The 26,356-nt window shown below is 57.5% G+C and overlaps 1 protein-coding gene across 2 annotated transcripts in view; it reads right to left on the reverse strand.

The window, feature by feature from the left end:
• SZT2 (SZT2 subunit of KICSTOR complex) overlaps positions 1-26,356 on the reverse strand; it is a 52,239-nt gene that overhangs the window by 1,870 nt on the left and 24,013 nt on the right. Inside the window, exons 12-70 of one of the 2 annotated variants that reach the window (XM_043878651.1) lie at positions 25,324-25,466; positions 24,931-25,083; positions 24,683-24,797; positions 24,254-24,471; positions 23,941-24,156; positions 23,472-23,550; positions 23,174-23,268; positions 22,742-22,910; positions 22,458-22,572; positions 22,227-22,340; positions 21,868-22,038; positions 21,651-21,745; positions 21,285-21,408; positions 21,029-21,193; positions 20,734-20,938; positions 20,342-20,457; positions 19,987-20,233; positions 19,033-19,174; positions 18,807-18,899; positions 18,582-18,660; positions 18,186-18,479; positions 17,881-18,022; positions 17,609-17,704; positions 17,458-17,521; positions 17,041-17,226; positions 16,546-16,713; positions 16,371-16,458; positions 16,201-16,272; positions 15,822-16,023; positions 14,900-14,999; positions 14,050-14,179; positions 12,101-12,253; positions 11,897-11,999; positions 11,706-11,811; positions 11,509-11,620; positions 10,842-10,960; positions 10,570-10,734; positions 10,225-10,309; positions 9,926-10,090; positions 9,670-9,837; positions 9,090-9,223; positions 8,516-8,682; positions 8,305-8,402; positions 8,083-8,215; positions 7,853-7,983; positions 7,620-7,720; positions 7,370-7,546; positions 6,915-7,182; positions 6,732-6,811; positions 6,522-6,647; positions 6,219-6,418; positions 4,816-4,906; positions 4,508-4,588; positions 4,351-4,425; positions 1,930-2,143; positions 1,435-1,588; positions 1,173-1,295; positions 663-1,068; positions 433-549 (exon numbers count right to left, since the gene is read on the reverse strand). In XM_043878651.1, the coding sequence (XP_043734586.1) occupies positions 433-549; positions 663-1,068; positions 1,173-1,295; positions 1,435-1,588; positions 1,930-2,143; positions 4,351-4,425; positions 4,508-4,588; positions 4,816-4,906; positions 6,219-6,418; positions 6,522-6,647; positions 6,732-6,811; positions 6,915-7,182; positions 7,370-7,546; positions 7,620-7,720; positions 7,853-7,983; positions 8,083-8,215; positions 8,305-8,402; positions 8,516-8,682; positions 9,090-9,223; positions 9,670-9,837; positions 9,926-10,090; positions 10,225-10,309; positions 10,570-10,734; positions 10,842-10,960; positions 11,509-11,620; positions 11,706-11,811; positions 11,897-11,999; positions 12,101-12,253; positions 14,050-14,179; positions 14,900-14,999; positions 15,822-16,023; positions 16,201-16,272; positions 16,371-16,458; positions 16,546-16,713; positions 17,041-17,226; positions 17,458-17,521; positions 17,609-17,704; positions 17,881-18,022; positions 18,186-18,479; positions 18,582-18,660; positions 18,807-18,899; positions 19,033-19,174; positions 19,987-20,233; positions 20,342-20,457; positions 20,734-20,938; positions 21,029-21,193; positions 21,285-21,408; positions 21,651-21,745; positions 21,868-22,038; positions 22,227-22,340; positions 22,458-22,572; positions 22,742-22,910; positions 23,174-23,268; positions 23,472-23,550; positions 23,941-24,156; positions 24,254-24,471; positions 24,683-24,797; positions 24,931-25,083; positions 25,324-25,466 (8,448 nt within the window). Of the gene's footprint in view, positions 1-432; positions 550-662; positions 1,069-1,172; positions 1,296-1,434; positions 1,704-1,929; positions 2,144-4,350; positions 4,426-4,507; positions 4,589-4,815; positions 4,907-6,218; positions 6,419-6,521; positions 6,648-6,731; positions 6,812-6,914; positions 7,183-7,369; positions 7,547-7,619; positions 7,721-7,852; positions 7,984-8,082; positions 8,216-8,304; positions 8,403-8,515; positions 8,683-9,089; positions 9,224-9,669; positions 9,838-9,925; positions 10,091-10,224; positions 10,310-10,569; positions 10,735-10,841; positions 10,961-11,508; positions 11,621-11,705; positions 11,812-11,896; positions 12,000-12,100; positions 12,254-14,049; positions 14,180-14,899; positions 15,000-15,821; positions 16,024-16,200; positions 16,273-16,370; positions 16,459-16,545; positions 16,714-17,040; positions 17,227-17,457; positions 17,522-17,608; positions 17,705-17,880; positions 18,023-18,185; positions 18,480-18,581; positions 18,661-18,806; positions 18,900-19,032; positions 19,175-19,986; positions 20,234-20,341; positions 20,458-20,733; positions 20,939-21,028; positions 21,194-21,284; positions 21,409-21,650; positions 21,746-21,867; positions 22,039-22,226; positions 22,341-22,457; positions 22,573-22,741; positions 22,911-23,173; positions 23,269-23,471; positions 23,551-23,940; positions 24,157-24,253; positions 24,472-24,682; positions 24,798-24,930; positions 25,084-25,323; positions 25,467-26,356 lie in introns of those variants that run through there. The other variant, XR_006336002.1, reaches the window with a different exon arrangement.

A 26,356-nucleotide genomic window follows, 5' to 3' on the forward strand; every position in this document is an offset into this window, starting at 1 on the left:
GGTGGAAAAACAGCTTCTGGGCCAGCAGGTTTGGGGTGGAGCCTTGAATCTGCACTTCAGCCAGCTCCCAGGTGGGGCTGATACTGCTGGTTTGAGGACCACACTGGTAAAAAAAAGTCTTGAAAGCCCAAGAAGTCCTTTCTGGGACTTGAACCTCCATGAACTAACCACTTAGAAGGTTCCAGAGCTTGGCCCTTGGGATCACTATCCAAGGTTTGGCCTTTGAGGGTCCTGAGAGCACAGCTCTTGGTTATTCTCAGTGAGGCACATGCTATGGCTTGGTGCTTGAAGAGTTTTCCTCCTGTCTACCTGTGTAGTCACTCCATCTCAACCTCCCTCCAGAGCCTATGTAGTCAGGCTGGGACTCATTGAGGGGGACCCTGTCATCCCTCTGATGAGGATTTCTTTCAGAGGAAGGTCAAGGAAACTTACCAGGTACTGAGTTCCCAAGTCTGGGCTCTGGAAATGGCGACAGCTCTGGGGAAAGCGGCTCAGGAGAACCTTGATCAGGCTCTGGTACCAGGAGACTGTCATAGACAGGAAGCAGTCCTGGGGGGAAGGTCCACAGGCATGGATCTGTTGTCCTGGAGCCACCTCTGAGACTCCTGCAACCTTTACCCTGGCTGCTGGTGGCATTCCGAGCACCCATCCCAGCCCCTTACCAGCTGCGGGTCAATGTCCCCAATGGATTTGGCATGAACTGCTTCTAGGAGCTCCTCCAGTTCGGCCAGGGCCAGGCGCCCCCCTAGCCTCAGCCGATCAGGTCCTGGTGGTTCCAGCAAGAAGAGGCGCTTCCAAAGGGTGTCCCGCCGGCAGTGCCCTCCAGCCAGCCGCACCAGCTGAGCCAGCCGTGCCCGTGCCGCACCCACCTCTGTAGCCAGTGGGGGGAAGAGGGGAGCTGGTCCGGGGGCCAGACCGGCCCCGGAGGCCTCCCCAGGGCTACTGGCTGAGCTCCCAGGGGCCTCTGGCTCAGGCGTCAGTCTGGGCGGCTTCCGGAGCCGGCGCATGTCCGCAGTGAGTCTGGGGAACAGCTCTCGTTGGCTGGTGAGCACCACGAAGAACTGCAGCCTAGGATGGGCAGGGGGCAGGAGTGTGACAGTTGGTAGGAGAGACAGGGCAAGGACGGGGGGCCACCGGGCAAGAGCTGCATTCGAGGCAGGGGGTCTGCTGACCGAAGAACGTGCCGCTCGGCCTCTCCCTGCTCCTCGAAGGGTGCAGCACAGTGACAGACAAGCAGAGACACGTCGAAGTCGTCCTGGTGACGAAGTCCCTCAGAGTCGAGGTAGGAGCCAGAGCTGAGCAGTGGGGGTCGGGGAGACGTCAAGCCAGGGGTTCCAATGAAGCCAGGCCCACCCTTCCGGCCTAGGAGAACACGGGTCCCCCTGCGGCAAGGATGGCCCTGGCTCCAGCTCCACCCGTCCCCTCCCACCTTACCTGTGCCATGTTGACACCAGGGCATACTCGTTGTGCTCCGGGCCTCCTGGCCGGGCCATCCGGAGTGGCTTCATATGGTAGGAGCTGGCATGGTCGGCCACGTAGTTGTATAGCTGGTGGGCAGCGATGAGTGGGGTGGGGAGCTCCAGGGTCCCTGAGGGGCGAGTTACGGGAGACACTGAGCCCCAGACACAGTGATCTGGTGGGCTGGAGGACAGCAGTCCTCGAGGCTCTGACTGACGAGCAGACTGAGTCTTTCTGGGGAGCTCCTGTGGGACATGGAGATGGGACAGAGCGGCTCAGGCTCTAAACTCAGGAAACAGACTGGGAGTTACTTAAGACAGAAGGTGAGGACAGGGTCCGGGTGACACAAGGCGACTGACAATACAGGAGAGGAGAGACAGAAACAAGGTCTGGCCCCCGGAAGTGGTCCCTTCGGGCCTGGCTTGCGGCCTGTTCTTCTCCGGGTTCGCTGGCTTGCCCTTGGGCACTGACCTTGGTAAATGTGGTTGCGGCCGAAGTGGGGCCCGTCAGGGTGGTGGGCCAGGAAGTGTCGCAGGAAGGTGGTCAGGTGGTAGCCGTGCCGCAGCACCAAGTGGGCGCCCAGCACGTGCTGATGCACGAGGCGCAGGTGGAAGTCGTAGCTGAACGAGTGCACGTGCATCAGATCCCGCACCCTGTCGCACTCCTCTGTGAACAGCATAGAGAGCTGGGGAGGTGGCGGGGGGACCAGGTCAGGGAACGACGGCAGGCTGCCCAGCGCACCCCCACCCCTCCCTCCTCCTGCCTGGGAAAACGCCGCTCATGGTTCACCCAGTCCTGTGGGTCCCTCTGCCAGAAACGCTTCTGTGAGAGGCCCTCTGCATTACCTTCATCTGTGCTGTAACTTTTGACATGAAACTGACCATTTTGAGAGATGAACCTTTGAACTCTGTATCCCAGAGTCCACTCAAGTCCAGCACAGATTTACTCATGCAATAAATACTTGCTGAATGCCTACCAGGTGCCTACCTGGTACTGTTCTAGGTGCTGGGGATACACACCCTTGCTCTCAAGGAGCTTACAGTCTAGCAGTGGGGAGAGGATAATAAACATCAGAGTAAATGAATACACAGCACATTAGCAGATCGTTATGGAAAATCAAGTGATAAAGCAGATGCAGTTTTAAACACGGTGGGCTGGGTAGGCCAGGTGTGTAATTACTATTAGGTTTTCCTGGTCACTTCTCATCTCTCCAGTTTTATCTTCTCATCAAATTACTTGCTCTTCCCAAGTATATATCACATATTTTCTCTACACTTTTGTACCGGCCATTCTCTTTGCCTAAATGCTGCTCCCACTGACCCCCAAAGCTGACTAACTCCCACTCATTTGTAAAGCTTCATCTGGGATATCCTGTCAAGGCTAGCCCAGGGTGGGCCTTCTCTAGTTGATCTGTGAATGAATGAATGAATGAAGGAACAAACCACTGAAGGAGGAAGAAAGGAAGGCAGAGACATGGAGCTGGGCTTCTCTTGGAGGAAATCAGCATTACTGAGAGTGTATTAACAGTTGGATAAGTGAGGCTGGAATGGCAGAATCTACATGAGCATGGCCCTTGGTGGCACTGGCCAAAAAACTAGTAGGAAAGGAAATCAATGACTGTAAACGAGACAATTGCCTAGGAGTCAGAGTAGCTGCAGGACCCTGGGTAAGTCATGACCTCTCTGCTTCCGTTTCCCCATCCACTATGGAAATAAAGGAAAGGCCCTCTAAATTTGAAGCAGCGTGATAAACACTGCAGTCGCCAAGGATGAGCCTTAGACTGCAGCTCCAGTACTGCCACCAACTAGCTGTGTCCCAGGGGCATATCACTTAACCTCTGTGAACCTCAGTTTCCCCATCTGTTCAGCAGGAATAAAATTCTCCTGTTTGCTTAGGATGTATACTAAGCACTTACTAACTAATAGCAATAATAAAGCAACTTAGAAATCCAAGTAGGGATACAGATTAGATATGCAGGGGCAGAGAGAGACAAGCTGGATAGAGATCAGGGGTCAGGGAAGTCAGGACTTCAGGAAGCTCAAGAGAATAATGAAGTGGGTCCGTCCCGCCAATACTACAGCAAAGTGTGGAAGAGTACCTGCCCGTCCAATCTCCCTGCTGTGCCCTGGCCCAGGCAGGTTCCTACACTGAAGTCACCAAGCTTTCCTGGATCTCACTCTCCGGTGATGACTAGACCAGGCATCCACACCTGAGTCAGAGCCCACCACCTATGAGCTGGATCTGAAGCTGTCCGGATTTGGGAGGAGTGTATGCCGTCTGTCCTGGAGGGTGACAGCCTGTGCCCAGTCAGACCCTGATCTCTTAGAAACGCGAGGTACAAGGAAGGCAGAGACCCTTGCACGACAAGCCTGACAACCCAAAGGGGCCAAACTCACGCAAGGCTGGAGGGCTTCAGGTCCCTGACCACACTTGGTCCTGACTCATTCATTCATTCTGAGCCCTCTTGAGTACTCAGCCCTCGTGGGGTACAGAGGCCCTGCCTTCAGGCAATCAGGGATAGAAATAAAAGTAAGTGTGGGGGTATACTGTACGGGTGGGGATTCTAGTCCACATTCTAAGTGTTAGTGACTATATGAACAGTGCCAGGCTGTCCCCAGCTCTAAGCCAGGACTGGCACTGGCCCACCCATGTGTCACATCACCCATTCAGCTCAAATGTCCTCACTGTCCAACCGTCTATGGTCAGTGCCAGAATGACTACAGGGCCAGACCGCCTTCTGCCCCAGTGCCATGCCTAAATACGGCACTGGACTACTGCAGTGTGACTGGTAGCTAAGCCAATCATGGCACTGGAATGACCCGGCCACCCACAGCAGCAGATCATTGCTGGGGCCACACTTAGACCCCACAGCCCTCTGTCCTCACCACTTACCTGAGAGTTGACAGCCTGCCCCATGGGGATTCGGGAACATTCCAGAGCAAACTGTTTAACACAGAAATAACAGCCCTGGAGAGAGGACGAAGACGAGGTCAGGAGGGCAAGAGACAGGAAGGCCTGGCTCTCCTCACTCGGTGCTCCGCCTGTTTACCTGAAAAGCCAGCTCCATGAGGATGATGCCCCCAGGCAGTGCCCGCTGCAGGTGGTATGTGGTGACTGAAGAGCCCGTGCTCTGCAGAAAGGAGAAAGACTGGGGTTTAGGGGCAAGGATGGGGGCTCACTGGGGAAACAGGCCCCTGGGCCAGTGACTTTAATGGTGTCAGGCTGGGATCAATGACCTCAGTCATTATCCAGGGCCCCTGACTTTAGGCCTTGGGCAAATAATTCAGGCTCAGTGATGCTGGTGTCTGAGGCATTGCTGATTTCACTGCTGGGGAAGGCACATGATGAGGTGTTTACCTTGGGGCTCCCTTCAGCCTTGGTTTTCGGGCAGGAAAAGGACCCCCGTCCTTCTGTTCCAAGGATAGCCATAGCCCGAAGCCGACTGGTGCTGCAGAAAAGGAAGAGGGACAAGGGGGTGAGGCAGGCCTGTGGGGTGAAGGGTCCCTGCTATCAGACCCAGAACCGGTTCACATGGCATCACTGTGGAGGCGAGGAGACAGGCCCAGAGGAGGGAAGAACCTGCTTGGGTCCCATACTGGGTCAGTGGGAAGGCTGAGTGTGCAGTCCGGGGCTAGACTGCGGGGCGGGGCTCTCTCCACAGCATGTGTTGCTCTAAGGGGAGGTGGAGACAGGTCCCTCTCTTCCAGCAAGAGGATGAGGGTGGGGCCGCTGAGGCTGCTGTGACTAAAGGGAGACCCCTGTGGGATATGGCAGTACTTGCTTGTTGGGGGCAGCAGGGGAGGATGGGAGGGGAGTGGGTGATGTCCATCTTGAGACTTCACGGGGAAAGCTCAAGTGGACGCTTGATGCCCTGGTAAGGACGGTTCCTCTGAGAGGGAAAAGGGGTTCTCTTTTGAGCAGGAAAGGTTCAGTTTCAGTGATCTAAAGCCTATTGTTCTTCTCAACTCAGAGACAAAGGGGATAAAGAGAAGTACTGTGAATGAGGACAATATAGAAAGAGCCAATGAGACCCACTCATCATACTCAGGACTACAAACTGCTGGAACTGTTGCTGGGGGTGGGCGGGGGTCAAAACCTTCGGCAAGAAGAAATGTCCCAGTTAACCCTCAAGGAAATAGGGACCAAGCCTATTGATTGGAGAGATTTGAGAGGGAGGAAGACTTGATTTAAAATTTTCCTCTAGAAACATATATTTAACCTTAGTGTCTTTGGTTTTAAAAGGGAATTCTGACTTCTGGGAAGAACATAACTGAATGGGAAGGATGTGAACGCCAGAGAAATCCCTACTGCTGGGACCTGGCTGTGGAGGGCAATGAGCAGAGTGCCTCCTGGGGTCTGTCCCAGAGAAATGAGAGGGGCAACCGAATGAAACATCCTGGAGGTGCAGGCCTGTCCTCTTCCTAAGGTCTGGGAGAGAGTGGGAGGCCGGGGAGATGGAGAGCTGGTTACAGAAACACTAAGCAGGTGGGAAATGGCTTTCTGGGCCTAGGGGGCATCTTGAGTAAGAAAGCGTGACTTACATTTACTACTCTGAAAAGGCATCAAACTGAAAACAGAGAGGAGAGAGAAAACAAACTCACATATCTGGATATGTGAAATGAACCGTGTCACAGTGTGGGCCTGGTGAGCTGAATGTGCACATGGCCCTCATTACCCAAGCAGGACCCAAGGGGAAGGGAGTGTCAGGCCTCACCTGCCATGGAGGAGGAGAGGAGAGCAGGGAGACAAGAGGGGCTCACCTGCGGGCAGGCGAGGGGGGCCGCAGCGGCACCAGCACAAAGCCCATGCTCTGCAGATACTGCACGTACTGCTGCAGGAAGGCCAAGCTCAGCTCCTTCAACCAAGGCTCCTCCCGGGCACCCAGCGGAGGCCCATCTGAGGAGTCGCAGCTGGCGGGGGATTCTCGGCTTCCCGAGGCTGACTCAGGGCGATGGCGCCGCTGTTGGGGTGGAGGTTGAGAGAGACTCTACCCTCCGGCAGCCACCCTCTCAGGGGTTAAGAAACGGGGGTCCCCCAGAGAAATCCAGAGTCTGGAGCCTCACCTGTCCCTCCGGGGGCCCCGAGGTCTCTGGAGGCCCATGCAGCCAGGCTGCAGGGTCGAAGAGCAGGGCCGTTGCACAGTAATGCACCAGGCGGGACGACTGTTTCAGGGTCTCCAGCTCCCCGGCCTGGGGAAATGGACAGTGAGCACCTGGCCGGTGGCCAGGGCAGAGTCACGGGATGGTCCCGGAGGACGCGAGTGGGGCACTCACACTGATGGGCATGCTGGCTGGGGCGGAGCGCTGCTGCCACGTGACAAACAGGTTCTCCATCTTCATCTGGCGCTCCAGCTCTAGGAGTTGGAGGTTTTTAGTAGCAGACCCCAGGAGCAACCGCCCCTCTTCCTGCCAGACTCCTTAGCTGGCCCTGCCTGCCGCCCAGCCCAGCATGCTCACCTCTGCGCTCTGCCATCTTGATCTCCAGGAACTGTTGTCCATGGTAGGTGACGGGATCAGGCGGTCTGGGCACAGGGCCGAGGGAGGAGGTGGGGCGGGCAGCCGTGATATCCCTCAGGGCCTCATCGAAGGGGAATGTGTCCAGGGGAAGGGGGCCCCCGCCCCGCGAGGACCCACTCAGCCGGCCCTGCTCACGGCTCAGGGGGGGACTTGCACTCCGGATGAGGGTCTCTGCTTCCACGGTCGGCAGCAGGAATGGGTTTGGCTCCTGAGAGAGATGAAGCCTCACAAGGGGTCTGGGGCCCCTGCCCTCAGACCTCCTCTCCCACCCCGTGGCTGCCTCCCTGACTCGCCCTCCTATGACCCCTGCTCTCAGCCTGTCCCCTCTCCTGTTTCTGGACGGCAGCTTCCTTTAGCTGACCGCTCAGGAGAGGAGGGGCCCAGACGGCAGGCACCTTTTCGTCCCGCACTGGGAAGTCCAGCTGGCCGTAGTGGTGGAAGAGCCCCAGCTTCTGGCTGAGGAGGCAGAAGATGAGATGGGCGCGCGCGTTCTGCCACTGCACGAGGCGAACCAAAGCTCGGCCCAGGGCCGCCCCCAGGTCTGGAGCCCAGTTGTAGGTCAGCAGCTGGAGCTGGAAGTCAAGGCTCAGCGTCAGTGGGATCACAGAGCCCCTCCTACCACCCAGCCCCTGGCCCCATGCCTACCTTTTTGTCCACGACCTCCAGCAGCAGGAACCTCTGCCGGGGAGCATTTCGCCCCACGCTCCCATCACCTCCCGGCTCAAAGCGCTGCACAGCTTTGGCAGCTATGGGGTCAAGGGGCAAAATGAAGGTCTTGGGGCTGATCCCTCTCAATCCCTCACTGCCCCCCACAGGGTCAGAGGTTACAGGATCAGTCCCTCTGAGACCCCCACCCCCACTGTAGGCTGTGGCCTCACCCTGCTGGGTGGGTCTCCTCCACTGTGAGAAGTTCCTGCCCAGAAGCAGCAGGTGCCGTTCAGCTGCCGGGCGGGGCGGTGGGCCCAACTGTCCAAGGGAACAAGGACTGAAGAGCTCTGGCTCAGGAGTCCTAGTGGGAGAGAGGGATGGACAGAAAGCAGACCATCCATGGCCCCATCCCCTGGCCATCGCCTCTCCCACCTCAGCTTCCATGAGACCCCAAACTCACAAATGCTGCTCAAAGATGCGGACACTGGTGTCGCCAGCCATTGAGGTGACCAGAGTGGTGAACTCAGACAGGACGGATGGGAGGAGGAAGCGGGACACCATGTGAGTGGAGCTCCTGGACACCGAGGCGCATCCTGGATCCCGGGCACAGAGGTCATGGTGGGGCTCGGGGCTGGGGGCTGGGGACTGGGCCACAGGCTCGGGGGTGGGAGAGGGGTCTCACCGATCTGAACCATGAACTCCATCCAGCGCTGAGCGACACGAGCAAACACAGGCTGCAGGGTGCCCGCCTCGCCCTCTTCCAGCTGTGTGGTCCTCCGTCTGAAGACACAGCAGGAGAAACAGCCTCGCACCGACACACAAGACCTGTATGTTCACATGCACTCAACAGCCCCTGTGACTCCACAGCACACTTTCCATGATAACACACATACCTTTGTCTCTGGGCCCCAGACTCTGGGCCCGCTGCCCGCTCAGTCCCACCTGGAGTCCGAACGCTTTCCGTTTTGTGACGCCTCCGGCCCCGAGTGTCTTCTGGCCGATCCAGGACAATGTCGTCAGTTGTTTTGGGGGAACCCAAGTCCCCACATTCTGTTTTACTCTGGGGGCAATGCAGTAAATGAGGAGGGGCTACTGGGAAGGGGAATGTGGTGGAGGATGGAGGCATCCAAGAATAGTTATAAGAGCCCAGAAGAACTGGAGGCTGACCAAGCAGCCTTGAGCAGGCTACTCAACTTTCCAGATTCTCAGTGGCCTCACTAGTAACAGGCCTGCTGAAATCTTGCAGGCTGTGAGGATCTGACAAGGAAAGAGGAAATGAAAACACTTAAGCTGAGGCTATCTGTATATAAGTGAGAACATGCCACGCTCTGTACACTCCTGTCTAAGGGACAGAGTAGTTTCATATAACAGGAGCTCTGGGGCAGGGCCTCCAGGGAATAGAGAGGGCAGACAGGAGGCAGGCAAGAAGGCAGAGATCAACTTCACCACCTCCCTTTCTCCCATTACCAGCATGTCCCAGAAGCTACGCCGGCCAGCTTTGCTGGGGGGAGTCACAGGTTCGCCAGGGCCAGGGCTGGGGGGAAAGGTGCTGGCTCGGCCTGCAGGGCTCTTGGTATCCAGTGACCCACTCCTGAGACTTCCTGTGGGCACCAGGCATCACAGACTCCTATCACTGACCATCAACCCCCATTTCAGACAACCCAGCCAGCCCCAAGACTGGTAAGAGACAGACATGCCATTTACTTACTCTACCTGTTCCTGCAACCCAGCCAGCCCCAAGACTGGTAAGAAACAGACATGCATTTACATACTACACCTGTTCCTGAATGGCAGGGTGTGTGTGTGTGTGTGTGTGTGTGTGTGTGTGTGTAGGGAGTTCCTGGTCACATACCCCTAATCTGAGTGACCAATTGCACACATACATTTCTATCAAGTGTATCACCTTGCTGATGCAGAGAAGGTGATGGACAACTGCTGAATGTGTACTTTAGATGCAGCCTCTGCCATGTCTCCCCAGACTCTCCTGGCATCCTGACCTGGAATACCACCTCACCTGGACCTCTGGGGTTCTCCAGACTCCACGTACCTGTGGATGTATCCTCTGTACACAGCGGCGCTGGCAGCAGCCAGAGCTCCATGATGGCATCCGCCAGGGCCTGGCGAGCTGCTGTTCGGAGCTTCTCCTCCAGCTGCACAATGCTGATGTTCCCCTTTTCCCACACATCTAATCGAAGCCGTGGGGACCCGCTTGGAGCTGGAAGAAAGAATGGGGGCTACTTGAGTGTGTCCCTGGTTTCCACAGCATTAAATGAACACCCCCTTCTCTGACCAAGCTGCCCCACCTGAAGAACTGTCCGGCAGGACTGGGCAGCGAGTGACTTGAGTCAGCTGCTCGAACTCCTCCTCCTGCAGTGGGTCTGGGGGCCCCGGAGAAGAGGGGGGCCATGATGCCAGTGAGATGGGGGCTCCCTCCTCATCCACAAAAGCTAGAGTGATGCAGGCAACCCCTGGGTAGAAATCCAAAAGGAAAGCTCAGCTCTGGGACTTCCGGGCCCTGCCCCTCCCCACCCAATCCAGCTACAGGACAGGAACAGGCTTTCCCACACCCCATGGCGCCACGGGCCCAGGGGCTGCACTGTACCTTTGCCCCCAGTACCCTGTCCTCCAGGCTTGTTGTACAAGTAGATGTCCAAGTCGGGGAGGCCACCCTGTGGTGGGAGTGGATGCTGGGGAGAGAAGGGCCACCGAGCGCTAAGACCAGGCAAATGGACAAAAGCCATCAGGGAACGGGTGTCCACAGGAAGAGTGGGGAACAGGTACACACAAGAGCGAAGGAAGACACAGGTAGGTAATAAAGGCCGGGGAGGGGCTGGGGTGTTCAGAGATCCATGGGTGTACACAGGTACATGGGTCGGGGGGGGCATCTGTAGAAAACATCTAACTCAGCAAGCAGGCACGCAAGGGTGGACTGGGGGTGCAGCCTCACCTGGAAGTGGTTCCGGCTGTTGCTGTCCGTGTACTTGGGGGAGTGCAGGAAGATGAGCAGGTTCTGCCGCAGGTACCAGGCCAGGGCGGGAAGCCAGGGCCGGCAGGAGGGTGGCAGTGCCAGGTGTAGCACCTCTGAGGGCAGACTCCCTGGGGGCTGGATGAACTGCAGAGAGGGAAGGAAGGGGAGTCAGAGCTGAAGAAAGAGGTTCTGGCTGCGACTGTCCTGGCGGCTGCGGTGGAGTCACGCAGGGAGCCTGGGAGGGAGCTGACCTCCACGTCAGCTGGCGTCAGCTTGCAGTTCCGCACGAGCATGACTGTGATGACGTCTAGTGTGGCCTCATCCAGGCGCCGACGCAGAACCCGCACAAGCTCATCCGTGATCTCAGGACCTGGACACGGACACGGTGGGGAGGTGGAGACGCTGGCAGAAGATCCACCCACCCCATCTCATCCCTTAACGCAGACTCAAACAGGTTCCTGTGCACCAGAGGCAGCCAGCACCAAGTTCTAGTTCTGCCAAGCTACTCAACGTGTGACAGGCGAGTCTTACCTCTCAAAGCCTCAGTGCCTCCCTCAATACAGTGGGAATAATAATAGCATCTATCTCATATGTAACAGTCTTAGCTCAATGCTAGTATACATTTATTGAGCCATAAATAAATGAGCCAGTTGCCTACTGGATACCTTGGGCTCAATGTATCCCAAACCCGCCCCAGTATCTGGCCAGTGGGACTACCATCTAGCCACATGGTTACCCAGTTTAGACATGTGGCTGCATTTTAGCCAGCTACAGGTCCTACCCTTCAACATCCCAGGAGCCTATCCTTTCCACCCAGCTCCTGCTCGAGGGAGGCCCGGAGCTAGTATAAGAAGAGAAGTCCCAGAGGACTGTGGAACCGCATCTGGTCACTCCCCTCCCCTGCCCCACAGCCCTCACCTGCCTGCCCCACGCCATGCACCAGCAGCTGGATATGTCTGTCCACTTGGCCCACAGGACGAGCAGCATCAGAACTGCGGCTGGATGCCATGTCCAGGGGAGAACGAGGACCCTGCAGGGCAATTGTGGTCATGGCCTGGCTCCAGGGAGCAAAGTCTGCAGGAGTAAGGGGGAATCAGGGAGTGGGGGATACATGCCGAGGCTTCCTCGGAACAGATGGGCTCCTGGCTTCGGGACAGAGCAAGGGACGGGGGCAGGGCGTCACTGTCCCACGGCCGCTCACTGCAGGACGTCTCCAGGAGCCTGGGAAAGAGTGGCATGGGAGGGCTTTGGACAGCAGCTCCTCCGTTGCCCCAGGCTGTGGCCCGGCTTCCCAGGACCCACATACCGCAGATAGTACACAGCTTTTGTTGCTCGCTCCTGGTAAACAAACATGTTCTTCCGGTTCACAACAGAGAAGGCATTAAGCACAGAGCGTAGGGCCTGGATGGCTATAGGGGGAACCTGGGTTTAGGAAACTCTCCTCTCCAGATTCCCCCTCCAATTCCCAACCCCTCTACACTCCACCTGCCCTCCCATGCCAATCACATACCCCGAGAAACGCCCATGCTGGGTCCCATTTTGAGGCGTGAGTGGACTCGAATCACGGTTCCCCAGACAACGTCACAGGAGAAATGGCCAGGGACAAACTGCATTGTGGCGGCCAGGTACCCTCGGGGCCCACAGCTCTCGTCGGCAGCATAATCTGGGGGACAGGAGACGGTGGATCAGAAATGAGACACAGACCTCTGCCCTCAGACTTCTCACCTGTGAACTGGCCTACCTGTCCTCAACCCCCAACTCCTCTGGCTGATCGCTCTGCGGAGGGGGAAAGATGGTTGCTTTGGGTATTAAAATAAGCTCTTAGGAAGACAGGTCATAGCACAGAGGTTTTCAGAACTATCTTAGGAAGACATGGAGAAGGAGCTAAGAAGAGGTGTCAGGAAAGGCAAAGCATAATCCTGAGGATGCTGCCAGGACACTCTGAGTCTGTCAGAATACAATACAGAACACATCCTACTCATGTACTCATTGGGCAGTGCAATAATAATACAAACCCCATTAAAACAGAATGTGTGTGACTGCTTACATATCCCTATAGCAGAGTGAGGGGACACTATGCCCTTTGCTCTGGAGGACAGCTAGCCCAGAAAACCCGAAGGGTTGGGTGGCTCTTTGCAAGAGCCTGCGGCTACAGCCCATGGCCTTGACTGACCCCTTTCTGGTTTCCAGGTTGATGAGGAAACTTCCAGTAAGTCAAGGTGGCAATTTGGTTTCCCAGAGAAGCTGCTCTAAGATGGGAGCAGTGTACAGGACACCCAGGGGGCTGCAGAGTCTGGAATGGAATGCTGGTTGCTAAGGGTTTCAGCAAAACCATATGGAAAGACTAAAATGAGGAAGGGCTGGATCTGGGCTCTGACTAGTCTCACACCCTGGGCTGCTGGGAGCCACTGTGAAGAAGTGCTTGGCGGTCGCAGCTCATATTCAATTTGCAGAAGATGTCTTCTAGACCCTGGGAAGTCCATCAGTTACAGGGATTCTGCTTTGATATGGAACATATCCCAGGACGTGCTGAGAGACGCGCTCTCCTGTAGCTGTTAGGAACGTTTGTCTACAGACTTGCCGAGCATGTTAAAGATAAGGAGTGATCTGACGTTACTTTTAGAACTGAGGGAGAATGGCAAAGGAATGGCACAATCTGGCTTTTTTCTGTGAGCTGGGGTGAGAGGTCATGAGAAATACGAGAAGGGCGCAGAAGTGTGGAGATTTTGATTACCATCTCAAGTAGATGATCGTGTGTTTCCTGTGACCAGACATCTCAGAAACCCCAAAGGTTTCTATGCCTGCCTGTCTGGAGGGACAGCCAATCAGAGGGCAAATCCTACTGGCCCTCAGGCTCCACCCCTCCGGTGTTCTCGCCTGTGAGCTGGCCTACTTGTCCACCATCCCCTGCCCCTTTCCTCGGCCTCGGCTATCACCCTGCAGGGGAGAGACGGTCATTTCAGAAAACAAGGCAGGGCCAGGCAGAGCATGCCCTTAGGAAGACAGGTCACAGCAGCGCCTGTTCTGTGTCCCTTCTCTCCTGTACTCTTCAACAGCTCCCCCTCTGCTGGCTCTTTCCCATGCAACAGAAACATGCTCCAGTCTCTACCTTATTTTAAATTCCTGCCTTGCCTCCCACCTTCCTTTAGTTTCTGCTGGATCTATTTGCTTCTCCCTTCACTGCCAGGTGACTTGAAAGAGGAGTGACTCCCGGCTCCTCCAGCCTAATATCCTTTCATGTTTCCACTTCCTCTGGTTTCCTACTCCTGTCTCCACTGAAAGCACTTTCACTAAAGTCACTGATGACCCCGTGGCAGCCAAACCCGGTGATCGTTTTCTGTCCTCTTCTCCTTGTTCTCACTGTGTTATCTGGCACCGAGGACCAAGTAATGACGAGTTATTTGGTCCACCCCCAGCTTCAGCAGTCTTCGGTAAGGAAGGCTCCTGAGTGGGACTCACCATCGCTGGGCAGTGGTACTCGCTGACGGGAGTGGAAGGGGGTCTCGCTACGCCACAGATCTTCTTCGCTCTCAGCCACCAGAAGAGAGTTGCACACATGACTGTCGTGCAGGTCCTGAAGAAGCAGCCGCTGAGAGAAGAAGGAACCAGCTCTTGGGGAACTGAAATATTCCCGCATACACTGCTGGTGGTGGTGGAGAGGGGTGATCAAAGGCTAGAGAGAATGCCCATTATCACTGGGGGGTTGGAGGTCAAAAAGAGCATCAGTAATTACTGGGAGCTCAGAGATGGTGTCTGACAGTCACTGGGCTCCAGGCACTGAGTGCTGAAGCCAGTGAGGAACATCTGTCTCTCCTCTTTGCCAGAATCTATTTACTGCCCTTCAGATCTCAGCTTAAAAATCTCTTCTTCCCAGCTTTCCCTGACACTGCAGATGGTCAGATCCCTGTTAAGTGCTCTCACAGTCTCTGCTTTTCCTCTATAGAAGCCTTCACAATTGCAGCGGAAATAATTTGTGTGTTTTAGTTGTTTCATATCCATCTCTCCCCACTTGACATAAGCTTCCCTCTGTCTTAATTCATTATCTCATCCCTAATGCTAGCTGAGTGCAATGAGAGGGAGCATCTCACAGTCACTGGAAGGGAATGAGAGAGTAACCCACTCTGGGGGTGGGTTGGGAGAGCTCCTCAGGTTGTAAGGACACTGCGGAGTAATAGCATCCCAGTAACTAAGGGTCAAAGAAAACGTCCAAGTTGGATCAACAGCCTCTGAAAGTCAAGTTCCTGGAAACTTCTTCGTCATCTGGGCTGCATCCCATGCCTGGAGAGGCCTGCCCCCGGCTGCCCCTTACCTGGTTGACCTCCCTGCAGATCTCCCCAACTCGCCTCACCAGGAGCTGCTGCAGGTGGCGACACTCGGTGCCTGGCCCCCCATCCTCCCGAATCAGGCTCCTGGGGAGGATGCATCAAACACAGAATTGCAGTGGGGAGGGAGAGAGGGGAGGGTGTCATGGGAGGAGGGACCAACAGGAACCATGGAAAGGAAGGAGGACTGGACAAGGGGAAGTAAACATGAAGGGAACTAGGAAACATGGAATTCTCAACAGCAATTCTGGAAGCCTGGGCTGCAGGCTTGCCTCACCAGCCTCCATGTAGGTACCACCTGAGGTTTCCATCATGCAGTTCACCTCTTTATCCTCCGATCTTCTTTGTCAGAATGGTGGTCCTCCCTTCTCTTAACATGCCCACCCCCATGATTAGAGCAGCACTGAACAAGATGCCTAAGTATGGCGCTGCTGCTTACTAACCGGGACCTTGAGCAAGTGTAATATAACCTATGTGTGCTGGAGTTTCTTCATTCGGACCACAAGGATAATAATACTTCACAGGTATGTTACAGATCAAATGAGTGATCCATGTAACAAACATAGCACAGTGCCTGCCACAGAGCAAGTACTTGTTAAATATTACCTATTATCCCTTATTTTTATATACCCATAGCTCCTGGGCTGCTGTGTACTACAGATTCTCTTAAGGTTTGGCTAGGAGCCAAAATCCTCATCAGCTTTTCAACTCCATTAGAAGAGCGGAGTGACATGCTTTGTTACAACATGTGGGAAGTGGTCAGGAGCCCCCAGCCTCAGAGCACAAGTCAGATCCCTACCCAAAACCTCAGTCCCAAGTCCAGCCTTCTAACAACACTGAAGAAGGGAGTTGTGGGACCAGGGAAACGCTAACATCGGAGTCAGGGTGCAGGGCCCAGCTTCTCCTTACCTCGCATGTGCATACACTTCCACACGGTCCTGTAGCACCCGGACGATGAGCCAGAAGTCAGGCAGGCAGGGTCCAGGGAGGCCTATGAGGGAAGGCTGTGGAGGTGCCGGCCCAGGAGGGGTCCGCAACGTGAAGGGGGGCTTCTCACCTGGGGTCTCACTGGGACCCTCACTGTCTGAGCCACTGCTGCCACCATCATAACCTGTGTCAAACATGCTCAAGTTCAACCTTACCCTGAGGCTCACGTGAGCCCCAAGTGCATCAGCTTGGTGGGCCCCTCTGGGTTAGTCCCTACTGATGGACCTGCCCAGACCTTTCACTATGCGGCCCTGAGTCCACTTCCCATCAGCTTGGTCTTCCCTGCTCCGCCCCAACTTACCTAGGTGGTCCGAGTCCACACTGCCCTGACTGGACATGAGACTGAGTCCCCGGCTGGGCCCAGGCTGGCTCCCTGGGAAGAGAAGGGAAGGCCTGGAGCCTCTCTGGATCCTGCTGAGGATGCTTTCTGAACATGGGTGCAGGGCCAGGGAGATGCGAGTCATCTCTTACCTCCCTGGGGCAGGTTGGGCAGACTGATGAGCAGGGGGCTCTGAGGATCCTCTGGGGAGCCAGGGGCTTGGGGGCTGGTTGTCAGGGCCTGAGGGTCAGGAGGGCAAGCTGGAGCACAGCCCCACACTTCCACCACCACCCGCTCCTTTCACAGGTCCGCCCAGGCAAGACTCACCTCCCCTTCGAGGCCTTCAGCCTTGTCCTCCTGGCTGTGCCAAGCCCAGGCCGGGGAAGGGGGCTCCCCGTGGGACCCACCTGGCTGTTGGCCCACTGCCACAAAGAAGAAGCCACTGTCAGGGTCCTCAAGAAGAACATGACCAGGGAGGTGGAGGTGGCGGAACTCCTAGGGAGCAGGAGCCAAGGCCAGAGGTTAGGCGGGAGCAGCCCTCCTTACTGGTGGGCCTCATACTTCCTCATCAGACCCCTCACAAGTAGCCGGTGAAGCACACACTAGCATCCCCGCTGGGAGTTATGAGAAGGCTCAGGGGCTTGCCCAAGGCTCACCAGGCCCAGGGGCAAGGGTGAGCTGGGCCGCCAGGCATGGGGTCAGGGGCAGACCACAAGGTGAGGAGGTGGGCTCCAACCGAGAGAGGGCCTTCCAGTTCTGTCTGTGGAGCCTGGGGAAGGACAGGCCCCAGGGTGACCAGGGAGCGCCTCGAGGGCAGCATACCTCCTTAAACTGTGTGAGAGAACGCTCTGGCCCAAACACAAAACTCAGCGGCAACGTTTGGCGCAGGCAGGTGGAGCGTCCGGGGGAGCTGTGGATGTGGGCGGCTGCGCGGTGCAGGGCTGGGCTCTGGGGGATGCCCCCTCTTCGCAGTGCCCCCACCATCTCATCCTCCAGCAGCCAGCGGATCTACGGTCGGAGAGCAATGCAGGGAGTGGTGAGGGACACCCCCCACGCCGACTGGGGCATCACCACCCTCCTCAGTCAGAAGACACCAGGACAGACTCTGCCTCACAGACTGGGAGAGGCCTCCCTGAACCCCAGAATAAAGGGGGTGTCTTACGTCACCATCTGATGGAAAGGGTGTCAGTTACAGTGCTGAGGGGAGGTTACTTAGGCTGGGGGAGGGAAGGCCCTCACCTCACTCATGGTGGTCTCAACAGCCAGTCTGTGGGGTGTGGCCAAATTAGACAGTCCTGGGTGCCTAATTGGAAGAAAGGTTTACTTACTGGTTTCCAGAGGACAAAACCAATAGGGAGCAAGGAAGCCTAGGAGGGAGGTAAGGAAGTACCTGTCTTCCCCTGGAGGCGGCAGTGGAGGCCCCAGCCCATCATCGGATGGCTGCCCTGGGGACCGTGGGAAGGACGCACTGCTTTCAGATGTTGACCTGAGCAGGACAGGAGCAAAGGTCAAAGGTCAGCACCTATCATCCTCCCAAGGCCTCCTCAGCAATCCTTTCTTGGAATCCTTAAGGTACCCTTAGTCCCCAGGCGTCTCTAAATTCCTTAATGGCTCCCCTACTCTAACGAGGCCCCAGATCCCCCGCCAAACTTGCTGCCACACCGGTGGTGCTGAGGATCTGAGGTCGGGGGGAGCTCCACTTCCAGGGGCAAGGTCAGCACAAAGACGTCCAGAGTGACACTGAGGTCCCGCAGAAGAACTCGGCCTCCCATGGGGGGGCCCTCCAGGCTAGAAAGCACCTGGCCTGGGAGAGGGGGGAGGTCAGGGGTCACTGGAGCCCCGGGACAAGCACAGATTCCAAGCGTCTGGGGCTAAAGAGTTACACGCAGAGGGCCTCCCCCACCCCCAGACAGGCATGCAGGCTGGACCAGGCCCTGTGGCCCTTCCCTGGGGACCTCTAGACTCACCCAGGCAGGTGGGCAGGCTGCACACAGGCACTGAGCTGTGCTGGCCACGCAGCCGCACGGAGCACGTGAGGTGCAGGAAGAGTGGCGGCAGGTCATGCGCCAGGCTCTCGGGCCCCGTGGGGGAGTCGCCCCCCAGGATACTGAAGGAGTCTTCATCGGGGTTCACGGTGTCTGCGTCTGACAGTGAGGCGGAGTCCAGCCCAGCAGGCCCCAGTTCCGGTTCACGGCTCTCGCGGTACTCCACCTCCAGCTCCGGGTCACTCTCGGTGACCACGCAGCAGGCAGATGCGTCTCCTGGAGACACATGTCATGTGGTCAACAGGAGAGGCTGGCAGCAGAGGCCCTGGATCTTGGCTGGAAGCAGCCTTTACCCCCCCTACTCACTGGCCTCTGTACCTTCCTCTCCCATGAGCTCAGCCTCTGAAAACTCCAAGTCACTGACTTTTCTGTCGACCATGTCCCGGGGTCCCTCATCCTGGGCAAGAGAAAGAGGCAGCTTGACCTGAGGTGGGGCCTCAGGGGACCAAGGATCATGGATCAGGAGGATCTGGGTGGGCCAAGCAGGGTTTCAGGGGCTACAGGCTGTGGGGAGGGAGGGAGGTAAGGGAGATAGTCGCTCACCTCACGCCTGCTGGATGGAGGGCAATAGAAGAAGTAGTGGGGATTGGAGGGCACCGTGCGGAAATGGAGACTGCTGATCTCCAGAAACTTCTCCTGTTTGGCGTTAGAAGGCTACAATGTCAGCTGCTATTTGGCTGAACATTGCCCCTACCCTAGAACAGACACCTACACACCCCCAACCATGAGGGACCACTGCCCAGCCAGGACTCTGTCTCTCTATCCTCACCTGTATGAGGCTGTGAAGGGCATCATGGGCCTCTCCTCTGAGCTGACAGACATCTGTTAGAGAGATCTCCAGGCCCGGGTCTGGATGGCCAGGGACACGGCTGCTCTGAATCTCAGGCTCGCTTAGGTCCTCGGTCTCTATGCTGAGTGGGGTTGGGGGTAGTAAGTGTTAGGAACCATCATGTCCTAGAGGAGCCTGCTTCCCAAGTGGGAGCAGCACACAAGAGCCTCTGCCTCTTGGAAGAGTACTGAGCACAGGACATCGGCAGGAAGAGGCCAGGAGAACCCACCCACCCATCTCCACTCTAACCTCTATATTTCTTAGTGGCTGGACATTTCTGTGCAACAGAGGAATGAGTAAGGCTGACTCCTGGTTTTCTGACTTGGACCAGTGGGTGGAGGGAGATATCATTCATCGTGGAAGAGAGACCCAGGTGGAGAAGCAAGGTTTGGTGGGAAGAAAGTGCACTCATCTGGGGGGCATGAAAGGTGGGGGATGCAGACCTCCAGAGAGGAAACCGGGCATCACCAGTGTACTCGTCCCTCCGCTCCTTCCACTTCCCCAGTGCTGACCCCTGCAGACACCAGACACACAGCTGTCTGGCTGCCTGCCTCTCTCACTCAAGTTTCTGTCTCTGTGAGACTCAGCAGTTTAGCGGATTTATCACTACTATCTGGATGTCCTCGGAACAAGCTTCTACTTTCACTGATGGCCACTGGCAACTCCTCACCACTAACCTAGCTCAACACTCCACACCAAAACAGGAAAGCTGGGAGAACCAGGAGAGTAAGACGGGGAGACTGCTGCCCATGTTGAATGGGAGACAGAAGCCTGGGCAGAAGGTGGGAAACCAGTGACCAAGTATGGCTGGTCGCCTCCCCAAGGCAAGAGGCCCTGGGCTATAGGGGCTTCATCTGCGTGCCCCCTTATACATCATTCAGGAACCATCCCAACCTGGACTCAGAAGCCAGGACAGCTCGTTCCCGAGGCTCGGGGCCCTCCTCCATGCTGCTGCTGAACAGCCCTGGGCTGAGAGGACCAGGGCTTGGGGGTGCATGAGGCAAACCCCGAGTGTGGCCACACAGTGCGAGCAGAAAAGGGGTGATGTCTATTTCCTGCAGTAGCTCCTCACAGGCATCCACTGCTATTAGCAGGTCCTGCGAGGTCACGCTCTGTGCTTGCTGCAAGCTCCGGAACAGCCCTGGGGGAAGCGGAAGGGGCCACATGGTCAAGCTCTGTGAGGACCTCTCCAGTCCCCATGTCTATCATCTGCAAAGTGGGCTCCTCCTTGCCATGGCGTCACACTCACCGCGGACGTAGCATCGCTGTGCGTGCTCCTGTAGCAAGGCACAGTGGTTGGCTGCCTCTTTGTGCCTGGGCTCCATCCAGGCTGAGGAGAGGGAAGGCTGGTCAAGGAACTGAGTCCTAGGAATGGAAGGAAAGAGGGCTTGGCCAGCTCCCCTCAGTGGCAGCCCACACTCAACCATCCCCCACCTTCCAGTGGATTGTCCCTAGGTCCCTACCAAATGCAGTGATGGCCCAGAGACTTCAACTGATGTGCTGAAGGAAGTCCAGCACTGAGCAGGCAGGACGTGGCTAAAAAGCTGAGATCCCGCCACTCATCATCAACTTGTGTATCTGTCCCCTTGAGCCATGGCTGGGGGCCAGGAAAAGACCTCGGTCAACACAGAGGGCACTCACCGGAAGACGAGATCTCGGGGTGCCTGAGGGGGCTGCACACCAACCATCTGCTCCCTCAGTGCTTCCAGAGAACAGCTATAGATGTAGACAGGACACCGGGTCCGGGGCCCATCTGCACCCTCTGTCTGTGAAGCCTGGCGCCCAGGGTAAGCTGGTAGGTCCTGACGGAAGGGTGGGCTCAGCTCTCCTGGATTCTGGGCACTGTCTGTGGGCAAGAGGTGGTCCATGGCATCCAGCCCTCTGTCTGTTCCCATTCCTGCTGCTGCTTAACTGACTTAAGAGTCAGCAGACTTACCACTGGCTGGTGTGACACTGAGGATGGGGACCTGGGACTTTGTCACTGTGACCCCAGTTACTGCCAGATCTTTCAGGCTGGGGGCCCCATTCCAATCCCCAAGCTTAGTTCTCGTCTCCTCTTGAGAGGGTCCCTCCAGGCCATATGAAGCCAGATGTAGGACATCTGCAGAGGAAAAGCGAGACATAACTCAGAGCTGCCTGGCAGGCCAGTGAGGGAGCTGAGGGGATGAGTAAGAGGGGTCAATAGTCAGTACCTGAGAAGGTCGCGGGGAGGAAAGTCAGGAAAACATGCTGGGGGGTCACAAGCCTTGCATAGCAGCGCCACTGAGGGGGCTGGGCAGAGCTGACAGGCCCGAGAGTTTCAGGAGGGCCTGGACTCTGTACAAGGAAAACAAAATCAGAGCCGTCTTAAGGGACCACCCAATGCCCATTCCCTTCCTCTGCCTGAGACTCCATGTTCAGGGACAGCTTGCAAGACTGGCGACCAAGAGGGATGATGGCGCCCTGTCAGTGGTGGGTGGCACTGAGCATCCCCAGACTTAGAAAGAGGGGGGAAGAACATGTGGGGATGGCAGGAGGTCACCATGATGAAAGGCCCGAGAGGATGCACCAGTGCTGACCGGGGTGGCAAGACCGGGGTCTCCGATGGCCTGGGCGCTGCTGCCTGCTTGATCCTTTAGGATCCCAGGGTCCCCCTCTGCTGGCCCCTCTGGACCTACAACGAAGGTAGAGGTGGATGGGAAAGAGCAGGGCTCTGAGGTGCAGGAAAGGGGTGGCCAGAACCCAGACGGGAATCGCTCTGTAGAGTCTGGTACCTGCAAAGAGGCGGGGGCTCACCTGGACTGTGGCAGGTCCGCCGAAGCACCTCGCGCAGGAAGGCGGCCTGGTCGGCAGCGGGCAGCGGGAGCTCCCGATCACTCAGCTCCTGGCCCAGGCAGCCATGCAGCAGGCACAGCACCATGTCATTGGCGGGACAGGGTCCCTCGGCAGGAGGGACGCCTTCTGGCTCTGCCCAACACACACTCCACTCAGCACCCAGGACCTCCTGCTGCCTGGTGTCCCCCGGCTCTGCCCCGGCCAGCCCGGCCCTCCAGCACCCCCCGCCCCATTCCGCTCTGCTCCTTCGCAGACTCATCTGCTCTCTGTGCTCTAATACCCCTTGGCTGGCTGGCCCTCCAGGCACAAGATTCACCCACCTCTGGAAAGCAGGAGGAAGAACATCTGGAGCTGCTGGCACTGAGGCAGCAGTCCCATGAGGTCAAAACGGAAAGGGATCTCGTGGACACAGGCGTCTCTTCCCTGGTCCAACCCTGGGAGGGTAGTGGGTAGGGGGAAGACAATAGCTCGGGGAGGCCTGGAGTCCCCGTCTGCAGCTGGCTTCTCCCCACTCCTCCCCTGCTCCTGCCCAGGGGCCCCTCCCCACTGACCAGCAGAGACTCTCGGCTCCGGGGGCAGGGGACTCCACTCCTTGCTCTGGCAGAGCTGTATCAGGTACTCAAAGCTCAGCATGGAGCCTATGCAGGCAGCATCCCGAGGGTGGAGCTAGGGGAGGAGTAGCAGAGGGAAGGGGTTAACCCCAGCCTCCAGCTCTCAAGGAAGCCCCCACCAACACACACATTCAGAACACAGAGACTGAGAGGGACCAGGAAGCCATCAGGCTGTGCTACTCCCAGGGGACTAGGGACCGGTGGGGTCTTCCGAGGCCACTCACAGCTCGAGGGATCTCACAGTACGTCAGGTCCTGGAGGTGCCTCCAGCTCTCAGGGCCGGGTCCCACCCGTCCATACTGGGGCTCCACCCACACCTCGGTGACCAGGTTGAGCTCTGAGTCCCCCTCCAGGGCCTCCACCTCCACATCGTTGTCATCATCTGTTGAGAAGCTAAAGGAAGAAGGACTCTAAGCCTGGAAGAAAGGAGAATCCAACCCACCGCCGCCTGGTCGGGAGTCGGTCCATGGAGGGCAGGAAGGCCAGGGCTCACGGGACAGCCACAATTCACACATGGCCTTCTGTCACTGTATCTGCCTGATAAAGTGTCTAAAGACAGCATCCCCTGCCCTGATTTTCAAGGTTGGGAGACAGACCTTCGGGGGCAGAAGGGGGAAGGGGAACTGGAGCAAGGTGGCTCGGGGGTCGGGCCTCACCTGTCCTTGGTGGAGGTTGAATGAGGTGGGAAGAGGATGTACTGGACCACGCACGTGTGCCTCTCTTCGGCCGCAGCCTGCCCCGGGGGCTCGTTCTGGGACAGGAGAGGAGAGTTTGGGCCCGCCCCAGCCCTGGCCCTCAGAACTTCAGGCCCCTTGCCACACTGTCCTGGGATCGGCCTCAGGCCACAGGGTCCCAGTGAGGCAGTGTTTCCATCAGCCCCAATCCCGCTCACAGGAGAGTGCCCTGGGATGATGATGGACCTTGGTGGGAGGGGTCATGAGGGATGGCACGTACCTGAATTGGGAGCTCCAGGACCATGGTGATGATGCCTTCCCCACTGCAGGCGAAGTGGAACCCTTCTGAAAGCCGGACTCTGAGGCCCCGCAGAAGCAGCAGTGGGACGGGATGAGATGGGAGAGACACTCAGCGTACAACCCCTGGCCTCCGATGCCACTTAGACGCCCACTTTCCAGCAGCCATCCAGGCAGACTTGTCTGCTGGTGGCCCTGCTCAAACCACTGGTCCCTCAGGGGCGGCAGGTCCAATGAGAACCAGAGGCCAAAATCACCAAGTTGTGGGGAAAGGTGGTGGGTAGGGGAGCAGCACGCATGCTCTGTGCTGGCTCCTCTGCAGAGCTGGGGCCTCAGAGATGAGGGCAGAGGGAGGGGCCGTGTCTGGCTTAGGCATTCTACCAGCATCCAAGCCCAGCGTTGACGCTTGTTCCCTCCCTGCCCCCAGTGGCCCGGTAGGCTGAGTGACGTACTCAGTGAGGATGGAAAGGAGCTGGGCAATGGCGCTGAGCGGCAGCGCAGGGGCCAGTCCTGATGGGACGCTCCAGAGCCAGCGCTGGTGGTACAGGTAGCGGGACAGTGACGCCAGGCTAGAAGAGGCTGAGCGGCCCGACACCAAGGGCAGCGGCCCCGGTGGCTCCAGGGTCAGCAAGAAGGGTGCCCGGTAGTCCAGGGGCAGCTTCTCATACCTGGGGAACGAGGGCAAATCCCAGCTGACCTCTACGCATGCCCAGCTCAGCTGCGGCCCCCACGTGTTCCTGGCCCGCCCTCACCCCCTCTACCAACCTGATGAGCAGCTTGTCCAGTGGCTTATGCAGGACCACAAGGCAGGGCCGGTCAGACAGGGCCTGCTGTGGCCCCAGCGTTGGCGGGGACTTGGAGGGAGAGCTGCCCCCACCGGTGCCCCCCAGCCCTTTTCGTTTCACCTTGGGAGTCGGCTCCTTGCTTTGAACCCGGTGGGGGAAACGCAGGCGAAGGATTTCTTCCCGCAAGTCCGACACAATCTGAGGGGAAACTGTGATCACACCTTCCTGCTCCCATCTCCTACGGACATGCAGAAGGGGTCCCCAGACGAGGTGGGAGAGCCTGGTGCCCCATGGCTTATTGGTCTGAGGGGCTCCTCCTTCGACTGGCCCCGGGAGTGCTGGGGAGAAGGAGCCAGTCGACACTCCAGGGGTCGTGGGTCATCATGGAGTGAGCTGGGGCCCTGCTCACCTTGTGCCGAGCCTGTGCTGGCGTGCCGATGGGGAAACCCAGGCGGAGCACCATACACGGGGCCTTGGAGATGATGCGGACCATGTAGAAGGAGGACGGGGGCTGGTCTGGGGCACTGGGGAGAAACGGAGGGACCGTGAGCAGCCCTTGGCTGGGAGAAGAAGGGTTTAGGAGGAAGGAGGGAGAGGGTCTGGGGTGAGAGGAAGAGACACAGGATGAGGGGGAGGAGGGGACATCACCGTGCCCACCTGGAGAGCAGCTTCACGTAGGAATAGCCCTCGACTAGCACGAAGCTGCTCCAGTCACGGAGCAGGGAGGTCAGCGAGGAGTGCGAGATCCTACACTGGACGGTGCTGAAGCGGCCGTTGCTGCCCGGGGTGTGCAGGTGCTTGGGGATCGGCCTGGGAAGAGGGTGTGCGGTGAGCCCTCCCGGCCCCAGGCGTGGGGGAGAGGGACAGGTTCTCTCTTCCAGGCCCTGTCTGAGGGTCTGGAGGCTCAAGAGCAGGAGGGCTAGGATGGGTTGGAGCTTTCCTTGGCCAAGGTTGGTACGGGCTCACCCACTGCCTCCCCTCCCCATCACTCCGTGTCCCTCCCGCCCCCCGCTCCTCCACCTGGGCTGTGGCCCGACAAGGGACACCCACGTGTCATGCTCCAGGATGAGCACCAGGCGGTGCATGTGCAGCCAGCGCTGCCACGAGTTAGCATCCATGGACAGCACCGGCTTCCAATAGGCAGCAAACTGGGCATGGGAAGAGTCGGAGCCACTGTGCTGAAGTGAGAGCACCTGGGGGCAGGAAGAGCTCGTGAATAACCTCTGCACAGCATCAGAGCCTGGGGTGAGGGGGGCGGGGTCAGAGGCGGCAGTGGTGTAAGGCTAAAGAAACCTTCGGCCCAGCCTGGGACAGAGGCAGAAACTGCCTCCAATACCAAGGCTAGGTCAGGGGTCCCCAAACTCTAGCATCTCATGCCTAATGGTCTGAGCTGGAAATGCTGAAATAATAGTAAGAAATAAAATGCACAATAAATGTAGTGCACTTTAATCATTCCAAAACGACTCCCTCAAACCCTGGTCTATGGATAAATTGTCTTCCACAAAGCCAGTCCCTGGTGCCAAAAAGGCTGGGGGACCACTGGCTAGATTAAGACAAATGAGCCCAGGGACAGGCCACGTGGCCTCTTAAAGCTGAATCCAGACACAGGATGGAACTTCCATCACTGACTTTGGAGAAAAGCCTCTGAGTGATGGCAGGACCTCAGGAATGAGGCTATTATTGACTGGAATAAGCCCCCAGCCCCTCAGTGGTAGGCTGATGCCTGGGGCCAAGTGTGGAGAAACCAAAGGACAAATGAAAACACAGTCCTTGAGAAGCACAGCAGTCAGTGGTTGGCTGAAAATGCGGGGGAGGCTGGAGGATGCCATGTGGAGATGGTGAGAGGGCTTGCAGCTGGCTGGGAGACCACTACCAAGACATTCTGCATTGACCTTTGACTCCAATGATCTGTTGAGGGCCACCTTTCTCTAGAGACTCTTTCCTCCCCTGGGAGGGGTGGGGGTGGGGAGGAGGGGGCTCTGAAGGCTAAAGTTCAGGGTCCTGGTTTGGGGGCCTCAGATTTGAGAGGTGAGGAAAATGAATGTGGTTCTGGGCTCCAGAGGGTGAGCACAGGACAGGGAGA

This window comes from Cervus elaphus, chromosome 20, assembly GCF_910594005.1.
Source record: "Cervus elaphus chromosome 20, mCerEla1.1, whole genome shotgun sequence".
In the NCBI taxonomy this organism is placed as follows: Eukaryota; Metazoa; Chordata; class Mammalia; order Artiodactyla; family Cervidae; genus Cervus; species Cervus elaphus.